The sequence below is a fragment of the Tamandua tetradactyla genome, chromosome 12 (genome assembly GCF_023851605.1).
Source record: "Tamandua tetradactyla isolate mTamTet1 chromosome 12, mTamTet1.pri, whole genome shotgun sequence".
Lineage (NCBI taxonomy): Eukaryota > Metazoa > Chordata > Mammalia > Pilosa > Myrmecophagidae > Tamandua > Tamandua tetradactyla.
Window position 1 is genome coordinate 3,030,004 of NC_135338.1, and position 20,232 is coordinate 3,050,235.

Below are 20,232 nucleotides of genomic sequence, written 5' to 3' on the forward strand. Positions count from 1 at the left end.
TGTTGTGGGTGTCCCAGAAGGAGAAGAGAAGGGAAAAGGAGGAGAAAAACTAATGGAAGAAATTATCACTGAAAATTTCCCAACTCTTATGAAAGACCTAAATTTACAGATCCAAGAAGTGCAGCGCACCCCAAAGAGATTAGACCCAAATAGGCGTTCTCCAAGACACTTACTAGTTAGAATGTCAGAGGTCAAAGAGAAAGAGAGGATCTTGAAAGCAGCAAGAGAAAAACAATCTGTCACATACAAGGGAAACCCAATAAGACTATGTGTAGATTTCTCAGCAGAAACCATGGAAGCTAGAAGACAGTGGGATGATATATTTAAAATACTAAAAGAGAAAAACTGCCAACCAAGACTCCTATATCCAGCAAAATTGTCCTTCAAAAATGAGGGAGAAATTAAAACATTTATAGACAAAAAGTCACTGAGAGAATTTGTGACCAAGAGACCAGCTCTGCAAGAAATACTAAAGGGAGCACTAGAGTCAGATATGAAAAGACAGAAGAGAGAGGTATGGAGTAAAGTGTAGAAAGAAGGAAAATCAGATATGATATATATAATACAAAAGCCAAAATGGTAGAGGAAAATATTATCCAAACAGTAATAATACTAAAAGTTAATGGACTGAATTTCCCAATCAAAAGACATAGAATGGCAGAATGGATTACGACCCAGCAATACCACTGCTAGGTGTCTACTCAAGGGACTTAAGGGCAAAGACACAGACGGACATTTGCACACCAGTGTTTATAGCAGCATTATCTACAATTGCAAAGAGATGGAAACAGCCAAAATGTTCATCAACAGACGAGTGGCTAAACAAACTGTGGCGTATACCTACGATGGAATATTATGCAGCTTTAAGACAGAATAAACTTATGAAGCATGTAATAACATGGATGGACCTAGAGAACATTATGCTGAGTGAGTCTAGCCCAAAACTAAAGGACAAATACTGTAAGGTCCCACTGATGTGAACCGACATTCGAGAATCAGCTTGGAATATATCATTGGTAACAGAGACCAGCAGGAGTTAGAAACAGGGTAAGATAATGGGTAATTGGAGCTGAAGGGATACAGACTGTGCAACAGGACTAGATACAAAAACTCAAAAATGGACAGCACAATAATACCTAAGTGTAATGTAACTATGTTGGAACACTGAATGAAGCTGCACCTGAAATATGGTTTTTTGTTTGTTTGTGTGTTTGTATCTTTTGTTTTTGTTTTTTTTCTTTTTCCTTTATATATATATATATATTATTAGTATTATTATTTTAATTCTCTTCTCTATATTAACATTCTATATTTTTTTTCTGCTGTTTTGCTAGTTCTTTTCCTAAATCGATGCAAATGTACTAAGAAATGATGATCATACATCTATGTGATGATACTAAGAATTACTGAGTGCATTTGTAGAATGGAATGATTTCTAAATGTTGTGTTAATTTCTTTTCTTTCTTTGATTAATAAAAAAATTTAAAAAAAAAAAAAAAAAAAAAAAAATGTTGCAAAAGGGATCTGACTTCAAGTAGAGACACAAATGAAGCTGGTCTGGATAAAGCTAAAGTAAATCAGAATAGAGGGTAAAGGTTCCGATATCATCGTCATATTTTAAACTTCAACTTCTGTGTGAGACTAAAGGGAGAGATGTTTATTTGGTGCAAAATTTACATTTTGGGTAGTGCATTTCCTAATGTAACATGCATGGTCAATTTAGTTGAACACCATAAATACAGGAAATCTTAAACAGGGCATGAGATCTTGTCGGTTTGTCCAGGTTAGTAGTATATCCTGATATATCCCAGAGTAATTTGGTTAGTGAATAAATAAGTAGTTGCAAGGTCCCCTTGGAGCACTGGAGAGAAAGGAGGAAATATTCAATCTTCCCATTTGGAGAATTTCTGATATTCTTGCAAGCAGTGGAGACAACAAAATGAATGGGCCGAGCCCTTGATCCCAGGGTTCACCCCAATGAAACTTATTCCTGCAAAGGATAGGCTAAGCCTACTTAAAATCAAGCCTAAGAGTCACCCCCAGAAAACCTCTTTTGCTGCACAGATGTGGCCTCTCTAAGTCAACACAGCAAGTGAATTCACTGCCCTCCCCACAACACAGGCTGTGACTCCCGGGTGTAAATCTCCCTGGGAAAGTGGGACCAAAGTCCCAGGATGCACCGGGACCCAGCATCAAGGGAAGGAGAAGGCCTTCTTGACCAAAAGGGCGAGGAGAGAAATGAGATAAAGTGTCAGTGGCTGAGACATTTCAAACAGTCAAGAGGTTAGTCTGGAGATTATTCTTATACATTATACAGATATCCCTTCTTAGTTATGGTGCTTTGGTGTGGCTAGAGCGAAGTACCTGAAACTGCTGAGATGTGTTTCAATACCCTTGATTCTTGAAGACAAACGTGACTGTGTGATTGTGAGAACCTTGTGTCTGAATCTCCTTTTAGCCAGGGTACAGATGACTAAAAAAATACGGATAAAAAAATAAAAATAGGGGGGATAAAGGGTAAAATAAATTGGGTAGATGGAAATACTAGTGGTCAGTGAGAGGGAAGGGTAACGGTATATATAAGGCTTCTTCTCTTTTCTTCTTATTTATTTTTCCAGAGTGATGCAAATGTTTGAAAAAATGATCATGGTGATGAATACACTACTATGTGAAGATATTTTGAGCCACTGATTGTACACCATGTATGGACTGTATGTTTGTGAAGATTTGTCAATAAAAATATAGGGAAAAAAAAAACCTGTGCAAGGAACCAGAAACTGCTTGGTAATGGTGAGTGTTGATATATGTAGGACCTGCAATAAAGGAGGAGCATTCAGTTACGGGGAGCCCCTCACCCTTTATAGCACCTAATGTGCCGTACTCCCACTATTTTACTACACACAAGACAAAACACTGCAAAGACTACTGGCTGGGTCTGGTGTTGAGCCTGATGCCGTCACTTGCTAGTCATACGATCCTCAGCCTGAGCATTACATTACACTCTACATTGTACAAAATGAAGAAATGGCACCTAACTCACGGAGATGATGATAAGTAGTAATTGAAATTATACAGATGAAAATGTTCTGTATATGTAAGGCATTATAAAAAACAATTAAAGGATTAAGAAATAAAAATAAGAAAGCCCATGGGCTTTGGAGCCTTACGGACTTGGATATTCAAAATCCAGTAGGTTTGTACCATTACTTTATGCAAATTACTTATCTTTTCTAAGACTGAGTTTCCCTGTTTTTAAAACTGAGAAATTACCATCTCTTCTGCAGGGTTCCTCAGAGATAACATACTGAAAACTATCTAGCATAGTTCCTGGCACATCATTAGTATATATAATGACCATGATGATAATTTTTAAAATAAACAGACTCAGAAATTAGATGATTTGCTCAAGTTCATACTTAAGTGACAAAGCTAGAATTGGAAATCAGGTGTTTGGTTCATTATCCTATTCTCTTATTTTATTATGCCTTCTCAAACAAAAACCTACAACTAATGAGTAGCAGAATTATGACAGAATTCAAGTGCTCTGAAATGGAGATTTCATAACATTTGCAGACAGTAGAAGAAAAACAGAAAAGTATTAAATGTAAGGATTATAAGTGAGAGTGGGTCCTAGTCTATGCTAAGACAGGAGAAATGGAGCCCAAGGCTTTAAGAAATAAGGCTCTCAAGGCAGAGCTATTCCAAACCAAAAACCCCAGAAAATAGCCAGGATGACTTCACATGCATGACTTACTTCATTCCTAGAAGCTTCCAGAAATAGGCATTTCATAGGCTGGTTCATGACACTCTCTGTAATCTCCCTAAAAGAAAAGTCTTTTGTGTAGTGCCCCCAGCTTTGCTATCTAAAAACTCCTTCATACCTGTATGCTGACATATGCATTTTATTTAACAGAGAAATCTTTAATTCAGTGAGTTGTAGTAAAATAACTTCAAAAAGCATGCTGAAGTAGGTCTACGGAGAAAAAAATTAACCTTCTACCATCAGATTATTTAACACTCAAAAATTATAACCAACAGGGTTCTGATCCCCATTAGAATACTGATATTCAATGTCTTACTGATCTAAAACACTAACTCTACTTATGATTCACATCACTACTTCTCAGCAAATCCTTTCTTGTATGCCTAAATCTCTCTTCCATTTTCCACGATGGCTATTCCAAACTTTCACAACTCCCACGGCCCTCTCTTAAAGTTCAGGCTATCGGGTCTCTTTGCCTTCCATTTCTCATCTTCACAACGAATTATATGTACCCATTCTCACCCTCTTTCCTCAAGTTTCAAACGAAGGAGTACACCTTCTCCTGTTCGAGGCTAATCCTCCTATGAGGTACTTGAGCAAAGACCCAGCAACCTCTCCATACCATGAATTTTGCTTACTCATTTCCATATAACCTTTCCCTCTAACTGGCTCCTGAACTTAAGCATAAAATACACTTTAAGTATCTCCAATCTCTAGAACTTTCAAACAATTTCTCTCTGCCAAAAAGACAAAATCCAAATTCCTTCTATTACACGCAGCACTTTTACCATATATCTCTAATCTCTCCTACCTCTTTTTCACAAAGCCTTTGAAGGGCCAAGATCTTGTTCTTGCTTTACTTCAGGCCCTCAGATGTTCTTTAAATGTTACACTTCTGCCTCCAGTACCAGCTCAGACTGTGCCCAAAAGGCAGGCATTGCAACCGCACAGAACTGGGTACAACAGTTCCTACGGTACACCGTCTTCAGATAATCAGTAAAAACTAGTTTCTTCTTGTCTTGCAATTCTTAACCTTTTGAGAATCTGATAATTATGGTACCTTACTCTAACAAAGTTCCCATGTATATGTGACTTAATTTTTCATACACTCACAGGGGAAGGGAACATGGACTTCCAAAGGCAATCCATAGACCCCAGATTAAGAATCCCTGCTCAAAACTAAAGTCACTTTAATGTGTGCATGACCTTTCTAAAGTCACAAATCCAATGGTGGTTTCAGTACTTGAATTTTGATACATTTGAAGTATGTTATTTCTGAAACTTTAGAGAAAGTAGTACCTTCTACGATTGGTTAAAATCATAGAAAACCTTTAAGAATCCACCATAGGTATATCCAGACGGTATAATCTCAATATGTAACTGGCAATAAAACAATGTTAAAACATTTCCAACAGCATGAAAGCAAACTTACCTCCAATACATCAGAAGTGATAAGTTTCATTACGCGATCATTTGGGTCCTTAAATTCTTCTGTAACTTCAGCTCGTTGGATTTTTTTCTTCATTCTATACGACAGCTACACGATAATGAATGTCTTTGAAAATGGGTATCTTTTAAAGGGTGTTTTAAAGTACTGAAATATAAGCCAGCAGTAAAAACTGTTTATCAGTAAACGTGCTGAAATAAAAGGAGCGCTGCATATCTATTTGTTAAACAATCCATTTTCAAAGGCAGACTTCTGATATATCACTTAAGATGCCATGCCACAGGCTTATCAATTCAGATAAGACTCAGAGAAGTGACATGATTTTCCAGCTACCAGCAGGACTAGAACGGAGGGCTCCTACTCCTAGTCCAGGATTCTTTCAAGAATGCCATACAGTCTCAACTGTTACAGGATTGAAGAAATTTTATTAACGGAAGTATCAATTTTCATCACTGACTGCATTAAAATTCCGTGGTCTTCTTTCAGTGACCTCTCTGATGTCTGAATAATGGCATGAGTAAATGCACATGCTGTAGCTAAATTCCTCTTATAAAAATTTGCCTAATACACGGCATCCAGAAACACACGGCATTAAAAAGCAGAGGCTGAATTTCCATTTTCAGAAAAACATAACAAAAAGCATTTTCTCCTCCTATTTTAAGGAAACTTTCTACAATTATTAGAACTATATCACACGTTTTCCAATTTCTGGAGACTGGGGTACTTTATGGACAATGAGTCATAACTTGCCATTTCAAAAAAAAAATCTATTTTAGGTAACATACCAATTTGGGCATTGCTGTAAAGTGAAATGCTTTGTCAAGTCGTAGCTTCCTAAATATATAAGCTGCATCAAAATGTTGTGCATTTATCAAATCTTGCTGAAATTTTAAAACTTCATCCCAATCCTTCAGGGCAACTCTGATCTGCAACCAGGAAGAATAAAAACATTCAGATAAATGTAAATTTTTTTCCACAAACACATTATAGTTTTAAACACTGGAATTTCTATTTAAATCAATTTGTTGTAAAAATATTATACCCGTTTTACATTTCTGCTGGGAGAAAATAATTCATCAAGTATTACCTTTTGTTTTGGTTGACACAGTTGGGTGTTATATAGTCCATATAGAAGATACAAAGCACCAACTCTGATCTGGAATGTGTATGGAGGTAAAAAATATCGCCAAGCCAAAGCTAAAGCTTCTTTTGTAAACATGTTCTTTTCTAAATTTCTCATTCTACCACTAGAAAACAAAGAAAAAATATATTATGATTCATTAAGTAAATAACTATGAACAGAAACAGAAGTATATACTTGTTTAAGTAGCAGTTGCTACAAATTAGTTGGGGATTCCATGCCAGATCCTTTTATGATTCAAGCACAAAAAGCTAATTTTCTGCTGTGCTACTTAAGCAGAAACACAGGCAACCACCAGGTAAACATGATGCCACTTCCTAAAGCATCGACTTTAATTGCCAAATTGGGGAGCAAATGATATGGGTTGCAAATTATTACCGTTTAAGAATGTTATCTAATATGTTAAAATAACCATGGCTCTGTTATGGACTAAAATGCCAAAATTAAATGCATATTAATGTATAATGGAGATTTTTCCCAGTACTGTCAGAGATTCACACTAAATCTTCTTTGTCCTTGGGATACCTGGGTGGCAGAGAGTCAGGAGCCAGGTAGAAGAAGCAGATTCCCTTATATTTTCAGGAAGCTTTATCCAAACATCCAACAGAGCAATAAGCCTTCTACTGTCAGTAAAATAAATGTCAAACCACAACAAATATATGTTCTGTGAATATAAATAAAATCATTAATAAAATATCCAAAACTGTTCTCTTGTGCCAATTCAAGCAAAAATTTTAAAAACCAGGAGGCCAAAACATCCTTCTCACAACTTTGTATTAAAAAATGAAGGCACAAGTTGTATATATATGGATAGTTGTCTATGTAAGATCTGAAATTAGTAAAAAAAAAGTCCATTTTTAATACATCATTTAAAATGTCTGAGAGTATAGTACTTAATAGATACAAGTGATTGATGCAGTATACAAATTATTGCGATAGAAATTTTTGATGTAAAAACAGCAGCATAAAACAATAAAGACATCAGAAAATAGTAAATCCAGTTTGTCCTGCATTGAGTAAACAAAGACTCCGCTATACCATTACAAGAGGCGGGATGCAGAATTCACCTTTCAAACAACATACAGAAAACATGAAAAATACCTACCCAGTACTGGCAAGTAAAACAATTTATAAAGAAAATCAGCAACTCCTCAAGTGGTCCCTGCCTCTTTGAAGATTTTTACTTCTTCCCCATTAGGTAAAAATTGGGATGACCCTAGAAAAATTTCCTGAACTGCCCTTTTCCCAAGAAGCAGAGTGGAAGACCAGGTCTTCTGGAAACAGGTAGACAGCAGTCGGAGTCGTGTTCTCCACGCTCCTGCCTTCCTGCCAGCGCTCCCCGGAGGGCATCCCAGAATGGCCACTGCTGGCAGGGACACTGAGCCCAGTAGGGACGCCGCCCCGGGCTCCATGGGCTGGAGGCTACAGCAGGAGTTGACAACACTCGTGATGTCTGAGACAAAGGAATTTCTGCCTTCCCTGAATCAGACAACCTTTCCAAGCGGGTAGGGACCATCCACGGAGCAGCTGGCACAGTACAGAAAGACCCGAGGTCTATGCTCTTGCTCGAGTTCCCAGGTGGCTGCCCTAAGACACACCTACTGTAGAGTTCTCCACGCCCTGCCACCACCCCAGTGTGGACACCCAAAGTAGCATCTGCCTGGATATCCTGAAGGACAAATGGTCTGCCCTGTGTGACGTCAGGACCATCCTCCTCTCCATCCAGAACCTGCTGGGAGAACCCAAAATCGGAAGCCCTTTGCACATGCATGCTGCCCAACTCTGGAGAAACCCACAGCCTTTCAGAAGCACCTGCAAGAGACCAATTCAAAGCACGTCTCCAGCCAGGAGCCCTGACCCGGACAGTCCAGCCTCTCTCTCTGTGTTGTCTTTGCACGTTTTCCTTAGTCTGTCCTTTCCTTCATAGAGGTGGTGTCATTTTTGTCTTGTTTCTGTTTTTTAAATTAAATCTCTGCTGTCTTTGTGATGAACACATTAATTAAATAAATGCATTTTGGTTTTAAAAAATCAGGTAGACATATAGGTTCCAATCTCATCTACATTCTGCTAGCTGTGTGATCTTGGGAAAATTACTTAACCTCCTTAAGCCTCAATTTCCTCATCTATAAAATAAGCATAATTATAGCTGCTTCTCCCAGTTTTATGGATTAAGCTAAGCTATAAATGTATTACATTTAGTAGCCATTAAAAAAAACTCCTTTTTCATTAACGGTACAATAAACAGCTGTTAATCCTCCATCCCCTGTAATGTATTAACTATACAGGTAATTTATTTTACATCAGCACAGAGAGAAAAAGATAACTTTTACATTCTTTTCAGCAAAACAGAGTTTTAATCATAAGGACTCATTCATTCAGTCTGTAAATTATTTAGCTCTGTTGATTTAAATATCACATTCATCCAGTCACTGCCCTCACAGAGCTTAGTTTGGGAAGGAGGGTATTAAAAAGTATTAATACTTATTGAGCATTTACAGTGAACTTAACACATACTAGCTCATTTCATCCTCACAACAACTCTATAGGTTGTTATCACTGTCCTTATTTCACGGATAAGGAAGCTCAGGTAAGACACTTGCCCAAAGGCACGGGCAGTAGGAAATGGACTCTGCACTCAAATTCGAACACTGGGCTCCTTAGTCTGTGCTCTCAGCCACTGCACTCAACTGCCTCTCCAAGCACACAGCACAAAACTAAAACGGGGTAAGTGGTGGGATAAAGCAAACACAGGATGCCATGCGGGGGGAGAAAAACAGAACGAGCACCCTGCTTAGTCTAGGATGGCACAGGAAGGCTTCCCGGAGGGACTGTCCCGGGGGCTGAGACCCGAGTACGGCAGGCGCCAGGCAGACGGGGTCTGGGGGTGCTCCAGGCTGAGCACGCGCTAAAGAGGCGCTGCAGCCAGGCGGTGCGCGCACGGAGGCCACTCGGGGGGCTGCAGACCCAGGCAGACGCGGTCTGGGGGTGCTCCAGGCTGAGCACGCGCTAAAGAGGCGCTGCAGCCAGGCGGTGCGCGCACGGAGGCCGCTCGGGGGGCTGCAGACCCAGGCAGACGCGGTCTGGGGGTGCTCCAGGCTGAGCACGCGCTAAAGAGGCGCTGCAGCCAGGCGGTGCGCGCACGGAGGCCGCTCGGGGGGGCTGCAGACCCAGGCAGACGCGGTCTGGGGGTGCTCCAGGCTGAGCACGCGCTAAAGAGGCGCTGCAGCCAGGCGGTGCGCGCACGGAGGCCGCTCGGGAGGCTGCAAACCCAGGCAGACGGGGTCTGGGGGTGCTCCAGGCTGAGCAAGCGCGCGCGGAGCGCTAAAAGGGGGGCTGCAGACCCAGGCCCGGCCGAGAGCCCCGCCGGCCGTGCGCGGGGGTCCGAGCTCTACCCCGAAGGGAAGCGGGACACGCAAGGCAGCGGCAGGCTCACATCTGCAGTTTGGAGCGGTAACTCTGGTTGCAGCGTGACAATGAATTCAACCGGGCGGGCCACCGCGGCTCAGTGGCAGAGTCCTCACCTGCCGTGCCGGAGCCCCGGGTTCGATTCCCGGTGCTGCCCATGCAAAGAAAAAAAACACACTGAACCGTGCAAGGGCTTTTCTCTGCTTGCGTGTCTGTCCGTCTTTAACCGTGGGTCTCTGGGGGGGGGGGGGGGCAGCCGGCGGCGAAGGGGGTCGCTGACGACAGCCACGCGGCGGAGAGGTTCCCTCGGGACAGGCCGCGAAAGGGCACCCCGAAAGCCCGGCGCAGCCGCCCCGGGGCACAGGCGGAGGCCCGGGGCACAGGGCGGCGGGCAGACGGCGGCTCTCCCCAACCCTGCGCAGGTGCGGCGGGCGGAGAGGAGGCAGAGAGCGAGGAGCGCGAGAGAAACACCCACCAGAAGATGGTCCCGAACTTCATGCTCCTCCAGAGCGCGGTGAAGTCCTCGAAGCGCACGCTGTCCGTCTCCTGGAAGCGGCCGAGCAGCGCCTCGCAGTCGGCCTGCAGGCCCGCGGGGGTGCCCATGGCTCCCCGGCTCGCACCACACGCGCGCACGGGACCCCAGCCGAGGGCACCCGCCCGCGGCGCGCACGGAGGAGACCGCGCCAGACGCCGCGCCCCTTACGCCGTGACGCACACGCGCTCCGTGATACGTGGGCCCGCCGCGTCCGTTCCGCCCTCAGCCGGGCACGCAGCGGCAGCCGCCGTGTGGAGTGCGCATGCGTGGGTGTGTGCCCTTCTCCGTCAGCCCTGTTAGATCCTGTAACTGGGTGAGCAGGTGCCTGCGGTGCGGGGAGGGTTTCTGTCTCAGTGCCGCCAGACCAAGGGAAATTCAGGTCTTCATTTTCCGCTAGCTTATCCTGTAGCCTTTCCATCACTGTCCTGGGGGACACAAGTCAATTTTTTTTTTTTTTTTTTTTAAACATGGGCAGGCACCGGGAATCGAACCCGGGTCCTCGCGCTTGGCGGGCCAGCACTCTTACCTGCTGAGCCACCGCGCCCCGCCCACAAGTCCCTTTTTAAAGCTAGGGAAGAGCGGTGCCGGCATAGCCGCGCCCACGCGCCCACGCGCCCACGCGCCCACGCGCCCACAGGAGGGACGTCTAAAGAAGCGGGCTGGGCTCTCCTGACCGCCGACACCCCGGTGGTCTGTACGCACAGCACACGGGGCTTAGGTTGTGTCGTTCTCGTACCCTCTGGCGATCCAGTGCAACCACGTTTGAGCAGAGAAGAGGCATTTCGCATAACCGCACCCCAGGCTGTGTTGTCGCACAGCGCTTGGCAGGAAGTACCGACTTGATACTTTTGTTGGTGATTATTTGAGTGCATTAGTTCTCTGTGTGCTTTCCATCTCTAGACTGCCCCCAGAAGCTGAGCACTCCGGAGTGCTTTCACCATCCCTCAATTTGCAGGGCATAGATAAGGTTCAGCTAAGTTAATTTTCTTGGTCCTTACTGTGCAGTTTGGAAAAGAAAAAAAACCCAGAAAAGCCGTGTTTTGATCCTGATCCAATCTTGTGGGGGCAGCCATTCTCTTAATCCTGATGCAGTCCTGTAGGGCAGGACATTTTGATGAGATTATCTCCCAGAGATGTGCTATGCCCAATTGTGGGGGTGAAGTTTTGTTTATAAGATGTGACTCTGCCCATTCAAGGTGGGTCCAGTTAGTTTACTGGAGTCCTTTCGAGGAGAAAAGGTTTTGGAGAAAGCTCAGAGCAGATGCAGATCTGACAGAGCCAACACAAGACCCAGATGTCGACATCCTATGAGATGCTAAGGGAGAACTCAGACTTGCTTCCCAGAGTAGCTAAGTGAGGGCCACAGATGTCAAGGGAGGAACCCCACCCCCACCCCCAGGAGACAGAGGCTGAAATCAACAGAGCCCAGGAGCAAGGGACCAGCAGATGCCAGTCACGTGCCTTCCCAGCTGACAGAGGTGTTCCAGACAGCATCAGCCTTTCTTAAATGAAGGTGCCTTAATCTGGACATTGTCTCAGCACTAGAACTGTAAACTTGCAGTTTAAAAATCCCCTTTTTAAGAGCCATTCCATTTCTGGTATATTGCATTCTGGCAGCTTTAGCAAACTAATACACTTATCTTTTTTTTTTTTTAATGTTTTATATCACATTTTGATATATTCAGAAGAACTTATGTAATGTCTGAGATAAGAATCGTAGCAGTAAAATGACCACCTCTTTACCTTCTGCAGTACCTTTCACCCATGTAGGACCCAGAATCAGGAACACATACCACATCAACAAGCAATACATGACATATTCTGTGAATTCTTCTAACCCATTGTTCCCCATCTCTATCTTGGTAACAACCTTGAATTTTGTTTCTTAATATCTTGTAAATATAGTTTTATCACAACTATATTCTTCGTATGTATATATATATATATTGGTGTACAGAAATTTTTATTTGTAGTGCAGTTTTATAATCTCTTCTGATAAGGACTTACCTATCTTAAGGTCAGAACTGTTTTCTGGCATTTCATTAGTAATTAAGCTAATGTTTTGAATGCCCAGTGGCTTGACATAAATGAAGTGTATTTTTCTTTCACATTAAGTTCAGCTAACAAAGGATAAGGTGGGCAGGGGAGAGTCTGCTCCAAGCAGTCACCCTGGGACGTAGATCCATGAAGCTTGTACCATATTTGACCGTTGACTTTCAAGGTCACCCTGAGCATAGGCATTCGGCCTGTAGGCAGAGGAAAAGAGCGAGTTTAGAAGGTTGTGCAAGAGGTTTCTATAGGCCAGGCCTGGAAGTGGGATGCATCAGTGTTACACTCAGGACAGCGATCTGCAAACTCTCCATCCCAACATAATACAGAAATTGAGAAAGCAGAAACTTTCATAACAATTAACAGTAATTTTATGGCTATTGGGTCTAATAATAATAATAATTTTTAAATGGGCTTATATTTGTATGACTTTGTGTCTTTTTTTGGTAATTTAATTTTATTGAACCTTACAAAAGCATCAGGCCATAATGTATTGGGAAGAAGTGGTCCATCGCCGCAGATAGTCTGAGAAGCAATGGTATGTGCCCATGGAACCCACATTTCATTGGCCGGAACTCAGTCCTGTGGCCCCCATCCAGATGAAAAGGGGGCTGGGAAATGTAGCCCTTAATTGGGCACCCTCCTCCGAGCATGAGGGCCAACTTATAAAAGGAGCACAGATATTTGTTGAACTGCCAGCTTCGCTGCCACAAGTTTATTCCAAAAGTTGTATCACTTTTCACTTTAAATCCACTGCCATCCATCTGAAAATGATTTTCACATACGTGTGTGTGTGGCAGTTTAGAGTTGTTACACCCCAGAAAAGGCCATGTTCTTTTAATCAGTCTCTGTGGGGTGTAGACCCACTGTGGATGGGACCTTTTGGTTAGGTTCTTTTAATTGAGACATGGCCCACCCCATTCGAAGTGGGGCGTGATCCTTTTGCGGGGGTCCTTTATGAGAGAATCAAAGACCAGAAAAACCCAGAGAGCTCAGGGAGAAAAGCCCTGGAGATGCTGAGAGAGGACCCACAGAAGCTCAGAGAGGAAGCCGCAGGAGCCAGAAGTGGAAAACAACAAAACCAGAGCGCGAAGGACCCGCAGGTACCACCCATGCACCTTCCCATGTGGCAGAGGTGTCCCGGATGCCAGCACCCTCTCTTCAGTGTCCGGGTTTCGTCCTGTTGTCTCTTAATTGGGACATTTCATGGTTTAAGAATTTTAACTTGTAAGTTAAAAAGTTCTCATTGTAAAAGCTAGTCCGCTTCTGGTATACTACATTTCTATAGCTTTAACAAACCAAAACAGTGTAGATGATGGCTCCCATTTCACTTCTTTTCATATAGATAACAGTTGTTCCAGCATCTGTTATAGTGTAACTCATCCTTCTCCCAAAGTTCGGAAAAGCCCCTTCTGTCATTTATCAAGTGTGCAGCCATAGTACAACCATATGGCTCTTACCTGCTGTTAAAATATTTCTGTTGCTATTAGTATATCGTCACTCCTCTGAGCCTCCTTACCATGCCACCACCACTTGAGCAACCCGAGCTCCTCCTCTGAGCTCCCCAAAAACCACCCCTCCCAATGCAGAAATGAAAGGGTTAAACTTAGTATAGCAAGCGGCTTCCAGTATCCCTCTACAGCCTTGGTCTGTTTCTGCAGTTACTATCTAATGCTAAAGGTCAATTTATATTTCACAACACTAATATGATACTCTTTTAATTACGGCAGGCGTTTTTTAAATTTATTTTGTTTTTCTTTTTACTACAGGTTTTTGATTTTCAAAAATTTTATCTACGAAGGAAAGTACTCTTACCTCATTCTTCTTTAGAAGTATCTGGACTATTCCTAGGCTTTTACTTTTTTTCATATAAATTTTAAATTTGGCTAGTCAAATTAATAGTGCTATTGGTACTTTGGTTAACTTGCATTGAATCTATAAGTCAATTTGGGAAGAAATAGCACCTTTATCATGTTGAATCTTCTTCTTTATATGCCTCTGTGTTAACAAGTGGGATCAGTTTTTAATTTCCCTTTCTCATGTCAGCCTTGTTGAGTTCGGTGCCTAGTTTATACTAGCCTGTTCAGAGTAGTCTGTCCTTTTCAATGCCCTGGAAAAATCTGTATAAAATCAGTGTGCTCTGTACCTCAAAAATTTGGTTGAATTCACATGTAAAACCAAACTTGGTTTCTGTTTACTTAGTGCAAGATTTTTAACTACTAATTCAATTTCTTAAGTAGTGTGGTAGTTATATTCAGGTGTCAGCTTGGCCGGGTGAAAGTGCCTAGCTTTATTGCTGTGGACATGAGCCAAGGGTGTAACTCTCCCTGGGAACAGAGGACAGAAATCCCAGGAGTTGCTGGGACCCAGCATCTTGGGACTGAGAAAACCTTCTTGACCAAAATGGGGGAGAGAGAAATAAGACAAAATAAAGTTTCAGTGGCTGAGAGATTTCAAACAGAGTCAAGAGTTTAGCCTGGAGGTTGTTCTTATGCATTATATAGATACCCCTTTTTAGTTTATGGTGTATTGGAGTACCTGAAACTGTTGGACTGTGTTCCAGTAGCCTTGATTCTTGAAGGCGATTGTACAAAGATGTTTCTCTTTTTTATTTCTTTTTCTGGAGTGATGCAAATGTTCTAAAAAAATGATCCTGGTAATGAATACACAACTATGTGATGATATTATGAGCCATTGATTGTACACCATGTATGGACTGTATGTGTGCAAAGATGTGTCAATAAAAGTATTTTTTAAATACTTTTCACCAGTTTTAGTTGTTTTATAGGGGAATTGGGTCCACAGAGTTCCTCACTGCCATTTTTCTGGGGACACATTTAAAGGCATACTCCCTGTCTTCGTGTTATCCATTATCTAGTATAGAACAAATAATCTCAAGTAGGTAGTTTTTATTTCAGTGTGATCAATGCTGTGAAAGTTCATCACAGCACAACACAGGAATCCCTAGGGGAAACATATAACCCAGTCCCTGAAAGGATAAGCTTTCTGAAGTAGAACCAAGTTCCGAAAAACAAGGGAAAATGCTACAGAGTTGAGGTTGTTGTAAGAAGGGTGCTTCAGACACAGAGAAAAGTAAGAGCAAAGGCACAAGGAGGTAAGAGAGCAAGTTCAGAAGTTACATCTGAGGAAAGAACTTAGAATATGGAAAAATAGACAGAAGATCCCAAGGCGTGGTGTGTCTTGTGATGGGAGATATTTCTCCCTCGATTTCTCAGTGTTTCTGCAGAGTCTGCGCTTTGTGAATAAAGAACAATTGAATATCAACCTAAAATAGAAACCTCTGGAGAGATTTAGAAGCTTATCTCCCATTTGCTTATATTCTAGAATGGTGAAGAAAAGATAAAGAGCTTCCTTTTTCTTCCTCACAGAAAATTTGTTTATGTTCCGGAAGAAAGTTCCTTCCTCTGTCTTTGTAGGTGATGAGGATGGGCAGATGTGCCAGCTGCCACACATGAGCTCTGGCCTCACACTCTGGGGGTTCCTCTCCTGTGGCATGCACCCCGCTGCACGTGCAGGTGGATACCTGGCCCTCACTGCATGGCCCGTGGGGATGGGGCATCGGAAATTGGTGCCAAGAGGCTCTGTAAGTAATAAGTGGTCTGTTCTGTCATTTGGAAGTCGAGTGTTTCTGTTGGTACATGTATATTTATTAGGAAATCTCAAATCTCTCACAGTTTAGATCATATCTTGTGAAAGCATCTGAAATTTCATCTGAAGACAATCAATAGCTACTAATTTTTTTAAAAATCTTTATTTCTTCTCTAATAACAAAACTAATCATTCTCCTTATAAAATATTGCAAAGATACAGAAATGTATTAGGTAGAAAGTAAAGGATCTCTGGCACTCCCACTTCCAAGATACTAACTTATTTTACATTCATCATACTATTCCCATTAAGGAAATTTGAACTATGGAGAAAAAATATATATAACGACAGTTTTATGTTAGAAAGATGTTTGGCAACAGTGGCATAGAGGGACCTGACAGGTAAGAAAAGAAGTAGAGATAACCCAGGCAAGAACTGATGAGGCAGTATTAACAAGTTAATGGAGATGCAGAGAAGGGGATAGATTATGAAATATCTGGAAGGAAAAATTTAAAAAGACTGTGTCCCTCACTGGATAATTGATGATGTTAAGGTATTATAAATTTTTAGGTGTGATAATTATATTGTGGTTATATATTATTTAGAATTCTCTAGAGAAACAGAATCAACAGGAAAGACTCGCAAATATAAAATTTATCGAAGTGTCTCACGTGACCGTGAGAACTCAAGAGTCCAAAATCCACAGGGCAGACTGTGAAGCCGACGACTCCAATGGAGGGTCTGGATGAACTCCACAGAAGAGGCTCGCCAGCCAAATCAGGAAGAGAGCCTGTCTCTTCTGAATCCTCCTTAAAGGGCTTCAGGTGATTAGATGAAGCATCACTCATTGCAGAAGACACTCCCCTTTGGCTGATTATAATGGAATCAGCTGTGAATGTAGCTGTGATCATGATTTAAATCTATGAAACGTCCTCATCGCAACAGACAGGCCAGCACTTGCCCAACCAGACAAACGGGTCCCACCTCATGGCCAAGCTGACACATGAACCTGACCGTGACAGGTTATGTGAAAGAAAAAAAAGAGTCTTTATGTTTTAGAGATAGCTACTGAATTATTTCCAAAAGAAATTGTGTGTCTGGAGTTTTCTTTGAAAAAAATGTGGATGGAGGGAGGTGTAGAGGTGAAGGTGGCAAAGTGGTCACCCAGGCATCGTTGGTTTTGACGCTGGCCTGCAGTGGACGCTGTGAAGGGACCCCAGGCCCTGCCCTCGGGACGAGGACCTGCTCTCCAGGCTGCGGGGAGGGCAGTGGAGGATGGTCCTCGGCTGTCATTCCTCTAGAAACCCGCCTCGCTGAGGAACGTCTCCTTCTGCGGACGGCCAGCACCCAGTGACTGATCAGGAGAGCGCGTGTAAAGACTCGGTCCCCTCCCTGTACGCGGGACAATCCTGAAGGGCTCTCCGAGTTCCAGAGCTACCTGTGTGGCTGCCGAGGACCTCTGTTGGCACAGCATCTCAGTTCCATTTCTTTGTCTGCCCACTTCTCCTTTTCTCCTCTCCTTTCCACGCGTGCTGGTTCTAAAAGTACTCCTTAGCAAATCACCCGCATTCTCAGTCTGTCTAACTATCTCTGAGTCCACTTCCTGGGGAACCCAACTGCAAAGACGGTTGATGCCATTATACTGTTCTCTTTACTTTTGTACTTGTTCAGATGTTTCCATGAGAAGAATTTAAAGAAAAAAATAACACACCGTGTCGGCCTCGATGTGGTGGTTAAGGGAGCAGTGATGAGTGACCTCTAGCACTGGCTTTGGAGACTGAGTAAATAGGTAGTGGTATTAACTCGGGCAGGGAACCCAAGAGGAGGAACTAAAAGGACATATGAGGAGTTAGGTTTTGATGTTTGAGGTGACTGTGGGGAACAGTCTGGGCTGACGATATTCATTATTAAGATAGAGACAACTCATGGGAAGGAAAGATAATGGTGGCTTGATAATCTTTGTAGTGGATTAAATTATGGGCCCCAGTTTACACATGCTGCTGCTCTTAATTTGCATTCCTGTGGATGTGAACCCATTGTAAGCTGTTGTAGATGATATTTCAGTGAAGGTGTGACCCGACTGAGTTGTCCTGTAAAGGATGGCTGGTTGTCCTATTAGCTGATGAAATTCAGACACAGTCGAGGAGAAAGCCATGGGGAGGAGCCAGAGGTTGAAGGTCAGCAAACCTCGGAAGAGAAAGGAAAGCACATGCCACGTGAATCGAGGCAGGGATTCAGGTAGGAATTCAAGCCAAGAACCCGAGGACTGCCAGCCAGAACGCCACCGAGCCCAGGAGAGAGCAAGTCTTCTGGCCAACGCCTTGATTTGGACTTCTGGCTTCTGAAACCATGAGCCTAATACGGTAAATTCCTGTTGTTTAAGCCAACCAATTGTGTGGTATATGTCGTAGCAGCCTGGCAATCTTAGACAACCTTAGATGACCAATGAAATTTCTATCTAGCCTTCAGTTGTGTTTGTGCAATTCTAGTTGGATGTGTGCATGCCTCATAGAATGGGAATTAACCACACCCTCGATGGCAGGCATCATGTTCTAAGATATTTGTATCACCACTGATTCTAGAATAACATCTTGCATCAGCCCTCAGTAACTGTTTATTGAATGAATGGATTTTACTGGAAGAGCTAGAAAATGTCCTGCTTTCCCCATTATTTTCCTCTGGTCATCGTTCTTCTCTGGTCCCCATGTACACCTGCAATCCTCTCCCCACCTTCAGCCACGTGTGAAGTTGTCCTTGTGCAAGCAGAGTGGAAGGTTCTGGGAACAAAGAGGTAGCAGCTGGGAACCATGCTCTGAAGGATCTAAGAATTTAGAGAGATGTATGCGTTTTTATCATAGAAGTTAAAAATTGAGAAGGAAAATGAGAAAGCTAAAGGCGAGGTGGTATGGAAGTTCAGAGAGGCTGTGAATACCCCCAGTTGGGAGACTTTAGCAAGCAGCAGCATAGGCTCATGCCAAGTACGTACCCAGGATGTGCTGGCTCCTTCCTAATCTCCTGTGGGAGGAGCTCACTTTGCTTAGTTTTTTGCTTTAAATATTCTCCCATCAAAGGGAAGTCAGGCAACAGCTAATGGCTCACCCACAGCTTGTTTTGCACCCCCCACAAAAAAATATTTCATCGTAGCTGTTGTATGTAGAACCATTAAAAAAAAAAACACCTTTTCAAAGAGCAAATAGTATTATCCTGAAGTATTTGGAAAGATCTCATCATAAAATAATTTTCTTAATGTATTAAATTTTAAAGATCTTAAAAAAACAGATTTTGCTTCACAAAATTCTAGTTTGTAACGTTTAACTTTTTAAAACACGTGACCCTCTGTGATGAACATTACAGCCTCCCACCCATTCCTGCTTCCCTCTGTGTAGACTCATGTCTATAGTGATTTTTTAAGCAGTCATAGGACCAAAAGACTTGTAGCAGTTTCCTTAAAGTTAAATGTCGTCTCTCTAATTAAAACACACACACACAAGATGATTGAGGCAACAGATCAGTTTTTTTTCCGATCAGTTTTTATTAGTAAAAAGAAATACTTAAAACACTTCGACCACATTTTAAAAACAAATTTTTACTTTCCAAGATATTCTATTTGAAAAGCCATAAATAATGAATTCTCCATAAGGCAATTTAAAACACGATGCAAAATGTAGCCAGCTGTGGATATGCAGAGGTGGTTATATATGGCAAACAATATGTGGCTTCCTGCTTTCCAACAAATAAAATACTCATTACGGGAAGGTAGATTTAAAGCCTCAAGCTTTTCATATTCTATAAACTTGCCTCCCTTCTGCCCAACAAGAGCATCTTCTCTCAGAGGATTCTCAATAGATGGCATCGGTAAGATGCAGGCACAACAGGTTTAAAAAACAAGTCAAGAAGTAAAAAACGCCACCTGGGGCAAAGTTTCGATTTAATTAGGCACTTCTCAGAGCACTTTATCTCTAATAAACTGTCTCTGAGTGCCTTAACGGGGATATATTTAAATAAACAGAGGATTCCTCTATTTTTTACCAGATCAGTAGACGAGATATTTAATATTTTAAAATGTTATACAGTTAACCGAAGTACAGTCTGTTGAGACCGCAGACATTCCTTCATCCTGCAAAGCTCAGCTGCACACCCCAAAGCATTCGCGCGAGCATTCGGGTGGCAGCCCTGGAGGAACCCGCCGAGTGCCGTCGAAAAGACAGGTGTGGGGAAGGGGCAGGCATCGGAGCGTGTTGAGTCACGGCGGACCCCGGGCACAGCCGCGTCCTCGCCGCCTT

At 42.6% G+C, this 20,232-nt stretch overlaps 1 protein-coding gene and 1 pseudogene across 1 annotated transcript in view; one reads left to right on the forward strand and one right to left on the reverse strand.

Moving 5' to 3' along the window:
* The window catches only part of SNAPC1 (small nuclear RNA activating complex polypeptide 1), a 47,126-nt gene extending 36,726 nt beyond the window's left edge, over window positions 1-10,400 (reverse strand). Inside the window, exons 1-4 of the mRNA XM_077122440.1 lie at window positions 10,232-10,400; window positions 6,298-6,457; window positions 5,996-6,136; window positions 5,196-5,300 (exon numbers count right to left, since the gene is read on the reverse strand). Coding sequence (XP_076978555.1) covers window positions 5,196-5,300; window positions 5,996-6,136; window positions 6,298-6,457; window positions 10,232-10,359 — 534 coding nt within the window. The 5' untranslated portion in view covers window positions 10,360-10,400. The remainder of the gene's footprint in view (window positions 1-5,195; window positions 5,301-5,995; window positions 6,137-6,297; window positions 6,458-10,231) is intronic.
* Window positions 7,708-8,208, forward strand: LOC143652621 (ubiquitin-conjugating enzyme E2 C pseudogene; annotated as a pseudogene).
* Window positions 10,401-20,232: the final 9,832 nt, after the last annotated feature.